This window comes from Coccinella septempunctata, chromosome 1 (assembly GCF_907165205.1).
Source record: "Coccinella septempunctata chromosome 1, icCocSept1.1, whole genome shotgun sequence".
In the NCBI taxonomy this organism is placed as follows: Eukaryota; Metazoa; Arthropoda; class Insecta; order Coleoptera; family Coccinellidae; genus Coccinella; species Coccinella septempunctata.
Window position 1 is genome coordinate 61,425,424 of NC_058189.1, and position 6,000 is coordinate 61,431,423.

General features: G+C 36.5%; 1 protein-coding gene across 1 annotated transcript; it reads right to left on the reverse strand.

The window, feature by feature from the left end:
- Window positions 1-4,180: 4,180 nt before the first annotated feature.
- Window positions 4,181-5,332, reverse strand: LOC123314009 (spore cortex-lytic enzyme-like). The gene is made up of 3 exons (XM_044899122.1): window positions 5,173-5,332; window positions 4,731-4,986; window positions 4,181-4,453 (listed from the first exon to the last, which is right to left on the reverse strand). The coding sequence occupies exons 1-3, from the start codon at window positions 5,222-5,224 to the stop codon at window positions 4,309-4,311; spliced, it is 453 nt and encodes a 150-aa protein (XP_044755057.1). The 5' UTR covers window positions 5,225-5,332; the 3' UTR covers window positions 4,181-4,308.
- Window positions 5,333-6,000: the final 668 nt, after the last annotated feature.

The following is a 6,000-nucleotide window of genomic DNA, read 5'->3' on the forward strand; positions in this document are numbered from 1 at the left end:
GTATTTTCTGTACTTTCGCATGCTATTTTAGTACTCAATAGACCTAGTCAAATCTGAATTTTCAAACGCAGTAACCAAAATTTCATAAATCACCATTTTTTTTTATTTGGGTTAATCTGTGATAATTTCAAGTAATTTCAACACTGAAACGATAACATTTATTTATTAGATATCAGACCTCTGCTTCCGTAGTGTATCACGTTACCCAAAAAATTCAATCAAATTGATAAAATTGATAAACACCGAATGAAATCTGATTTTTTTGAAATTTTGGTTAGGTACTGTGTTGTATGAAAACTCAGATTTGACAAGGTTTATTGAGTATTGAAAGAGCATGCGAAAGAACGGGAAATACCCTTTAGTTTTTTCTCCTTTTTCGAATATCCTATGAATTTTGAGGAATTTTGATAAACAGGGTATATTTTGGGGTTGAACCTTATTCATCAATTTTTTCTAGGCCGGACCTGAAAAAAAATCAGTTACTTTATCAATTGTTGCGGTGCGGAGAATAAACGCACCAAATATCATCATAATATAGAGGGTGGATCTCGTACAAATATTATAACAGTAGATCCTTGAGGTCGAAAGAAACAAGCTGTTGAAAAACCATAAAAAAAATTATTTTTAGTTCAATCTCACACAACGGTTTCATCAGATGAAATAAATTCCAGGATATAGTTTTTCATTCATTTGATGAATCTTTACGTACGTAAATGACATTATGATCATTACATACCATAAAAATACCAAAAATTCAAAGAACCCAACTCTTGAAACTAAGTTGGATGCTATCTAATGAATATTCGAACATTTTGTAAAATAAAAGTATTCCTCATTTTCTCGTATAATGCGCCGTTTTCGAGAAATTTGATGTTCAAAAATAAAAAATTTCTCTTCATTTCGAAAAATTGGGTACTTTGACCGAATGCAGCTCTGTTTAAAAGATCCACAGATGTGTGGTGTCACAGATTTAGCTAGTTATTCTAGAAGAAATTCTTCTTTTCCAGGGGTGGCTCTGCTCATAATGAATACGTAAAATGGCTATCTATATCTTTTTATAAGGGCCGAATCGGAAAAAATGGTAAGGGAAAAAAGTGTTTTTTTCGACCTCAGGAATCTACTATTGAAATATTTGTACGAGTCGAAGGCTCAGCCTCTATAGGGTGGTTCGAAAGTTATGGGTAATGGAAGAAACTGACACAATCAATTAAACACTCTGAATTTCGATTAAAAAGAGGGCTAGGCCCTTTGAATATTCTGGCTCACCTTCGTGACCTCTAACTACCCTTAGCTTCCGCCCATTTACCAATAAATCACCTTGCATATTTATTATCACATGTACGAAAATTATTATCCACTTCAATAACTTTAAGGTTATGTTATAACCATAAGCTTTGATTAGTATCATCCCTTATCAAACGATTCCAACGACGGAATCTTGAGTATACTCAATCTCAATATGATTATGCTCCCAACTCCCATCTCCCATCGAACTGTTAATTTATAACAGACCCTTTACTGAAGATGAAACTTCCCCATTGATTTCCTCGTAATCCGATCCTATCATTCCCATCCAGTGTAGCGAGGGCAGAAGCCTACGAAGTAAACAAACAAGATAAATCCAGGAATTATTTTCCCAGTACGATACATGCGTCAAATAAACGACAGAAAGCTGGACTATACGGTCAGTTGCCAGTCGGGCGATTAAGAATGGAGCGAAAAAACTTGCCTCAAAGGAAAAACAAACATTTTGATGCATATAGTGGATTTGTCAAATACGTATTATTTCCCTTGTTTGCATAATCCCGTCTGAGTGATCGCCTGTCCGTATAAACTGAGCCTGTCGGACGGATCAGGACGAGAAGGGAGGGTTGGATAGATCCTAGAATCGAATTGATTGTTTGCATGTCTGAGGTAATGCCTGAAGTTCTGAATAAAATAAAATTTCGAATAGGATCTCATGTGAACCAATCTATACAAATGGAAATAAATGATGAATAAAGAAATAACTGACATGAGGTCAGGGGCGGTCACCCATCCACGTCCTGAACCCACCCAACGTTGCTTAAAACAAGAAATAAACTGCTCCACATGAGTTGTATTCGGCTGTATATGAGCTGTATTCGGGTTCGGCTTTTGGACGGTCCGAGAATGGTTCTAGAACTGCGCAAAGGATTTTATACCAGGGCGCAACAGTTTTGCGCAGTATTAGAACAATTCTCGGACCGACCAAAAGCCGAACCCGAATACAGCCAGGGATATTGACTTAAATTGCAAAAAAATATAGTTAAAATAAGATTTTTGTGATGGAAATTCATATTAATATGATTTCAAGTTGCAAATTAATTTTAGCCTGTAGGTCGGCAGCGTATACAGAGGGTGCATGGTTAACAAAAATCGAGTAAAATAACGAAATTTTACTCCCACAGAATTCAAGCATTTTAAGACTATCAATATAATGTATGGCCGCCACGGGCATCAGTAACAGCTTGACATCTTCTTTGCATACTACACACGAGGTTGTTGAACATTTCTTGAGGAATTTGGTTCCATAAACGGGACAGAAGCTCTCTCAGATCATTTAAGGATTCTGGGGTAGGTTGATGATTATCTAATCTTCTTTGGAGCATATCCCATGCATATTCTATGCAATTCAAATCTGGTGAGTGCGGAGGTATTGGTAAATATGGAATACCAAGCTCCTCGAGGGCATTCTCCACTATGGCTGCACGGTGAGGTTTAGCGTTATCGTTTAGAAATTGAAAAGTTTCACCAATAGCAGCGTGAAAATTTGGCACAACATTGTCAATGACATGCTCCCTATAGTGTAAGGCGGTCATATTCCCAGGATAAATGTGTAGATCTGTGCGCCCGTTGAAACATATCCCGGCCCATACCATAACACTACCCCCTCGGAATGGATGGACTTCTTATACAAAGCGACCATTACGGGGTATGCGTGGGATTGTCCATACTCTTATTCTTCGAGAATCTGAAAATCGTCCATATCTGGATATATCAATGAAAATGACACTACGCCATTGATCGTTCCAATTGATATGTTGCCTTGTCCATTCCAGTCTTTGACGCTTATGGTCACGTGTTAATGGAACTCCTCTTAATGGACATCTAGAACCTAGATTCACCTCTCTCGAACGTCTTATGATAGTCGTCTGATGGAAACTTGGACCCCATCTGCATTTTGACGAGTATTCCGTAGCATTCTACACGTATATGTAGGGTTTCTTCTCGCCGAAAAGGTGATGAAACGATCCTGAGCAGGTGTTGTTTATCGTCGCCCAGCAACCCTTGGTCTTTCCAACACGGAACCTGTCTCCCTGAATCTATTCCAAAGTCGAGATATCACACTTTGGCTGACTTGGAGCCTTTCCGCTACAGCAACCTGATTTAGGCCACCCTGTAGCATTCCGAAAGCCCTATTAGCCTCAGCGTTTGTTAATTTACGTCTTGGCATCTTCAGAAAATTCGTTTCAAATCGAAGCTGTTGATAAACTGACTTCATTTCAAAATAAGAACATTCATGAAGCATATGCAAAGAACCAAACTTCAGAAAAAAGGCGACCAGATTGACGAAATGTCTCATACTGATTTTTATTGGATCGATTCATGTTCTTATTGAGTTTTAAATGATTTTACAGCGATTTTCTCGAAGATTACATACTTTTAAAAACGATTGAATACGATATCCCTAACTCTTGTGGAGCAGTATATTTGCTCAGTATTACAAAATTTACAGCACTGTAAAATTAGTGCAGAATTAGAATGTTATCTGATTAAATGTTTCCAAGATACAGATTTTTCTATTTTTTCAGTGAAACTATCCTTACGTATTCGTATTGACAGTCAACAACTATTCATACTGGGTATCAATTCACTTTAAGATCGGTATTTTTTCAATATCGTGTAGAAAAATTTAGATGCCTGTAACTCTAAAATTCGACCAGTGAATTTACTGATGACTCTGAAATTTTCTGGTCTCTAACTCTCATGGTAAAATTTCATCCATCCTTCCGTTCAACCTTAGTTGAAAGACTTTTTTCCAACCTCTAAAATATGATATTAAAAGGCTCCATCCAACAATTATAGTTTGCAGAGATAATTCATTCTAATTGACATAGAGCAGGAGGCTGATTTCTATGCTATGCAAAAAAAAATGATTGTCTAAAACAAAATTTATTCAATAGAAGATAAAATATATTCCAGAATACAAATTACGAATAATACTTTCTCGGAAATCTCATAAAATTGAGAAAAACTAACATGAATGATAGGGAGAATCCGCATATTTTACAGGGATTTGTAGAAGATATGATTTCCAATCGTTTTAACCTCTTTGCAGTTCTTCGTCCAGCTAGGATATTTCTTCATTTTTTTGCTGTGGAACTGATCGCATCCACCAGTGGGGTCTTGACTGGCTGGTGCATCATATATCCTGAAGGTTACAAAAAACATAGTTAATCAATCTAAAGATTTACACCGCTCAACATTTGATAGAGATCACCTATAATAATAATATGATAAAAACAACTTAAAATAGCCCAGTTTTGCTTAAAATGAATAACAGATATAATCAAAAGACAAGAATAAAAGAGAAATTTGATCCCCATCAATTGTTGAGCGGTAGGTATAGTTGGAAGATTGAATTCTTGCTTGGGCAAGCATTTATAATGCTTACTAACAAGAATAAACAAGTAATAAAAAGTACTCACGCGTTAGTGAGCTGAAGTATTTGTTGATATTTTGCAGGCTCGTTGATAACGATATCAGTCTTTCCATTCCAAGATGAAAATTGCAAACGTTTACGACAGACATCCCCTATTTTGCTTCCACCCCAATACGACTTATTCGCTCTGGCTCTATTTTTAATGACCCAAGCTACCCATATTTGCCCTTCTTGAGGCTCACCTCTAGCTTCACCATAAACCGTTTTCGCGAAGATTTCCCTGTCAGTCAAAGCCTCTGAAACTGCAAGACAACCTAATTGAAATTTGAATTTTCTTACGAAGAAAGTTCAAGGTACCACTTGACCACCAAACATTAACAATAAAGATGAGAGCGAATAGAAGAATGGAAACATTTGCTCCTCGGTTATATTAAATTGCCATACTAACGAAATATTTATCAACAATGTTACTGAAGAAATTTTTTTACCTGAAACTAATACTGCACTCATAAGGAAAAACAAGAAACTGGACGAACGCATCTTTCAAAATCTCGGAATACGTAAAGTTAACTCACGAACTGCAGCAAACGGAATAGAGTGGTCAAGTTCATTACACGAATTTGTTGATACTATTTATAGTGATACCTACGTGGTGAATCCATCAAGTTGTTGCTGGGGATTCACAGTTCCCAAGTCCTTATCTTTCTCCGATGAGTAAAGGTGATTTGGCGTGACCTGAAACTGGTTATAGGGTCTTTCATTGAAATCAAACTCTACTCTCGGATGCAAGTTGAAAGGAATCGAAAACAAAACACGAAAAACGAATGAAGGAGGCCATTCTATCAAAGGTTTTTATCACTATGAGAACATTTTACCAGAAGGAACCCTAACAGACAAGATTATTTTCTGTATTCCAAATTATTTTTCCCCTAAAATTTATACAGGGCGGGTACAAATATTTTAACAGTAGATTCTTGAGGTCGAGAGAAACACTTTTTTCCTTTATCATTTTTTCCGAATCGGCTAGGTTTGAAAGATACAGGGCTTCTCGACCCATTGTTCGATCTTGATGATTATTTCATTGATTACATCTTTTTGGAAATTTTTCGATAGTCAAAGTTCGAGTAGTGTATCTCTCAATAAAAGTAACCTCAGATGAAAATTTGATACATATTCTGAAAGAGCAACTCTTCTACTAATAAATCTGAGAATTTCATGGAGCTCGATGCAGCCGTTCGGTCTTAACGATTATTTCATTGATTCCATCTTTTTGGGAATTTTTCGATCGTCAACGTTAGAGTAGTTTTTCTATCAAT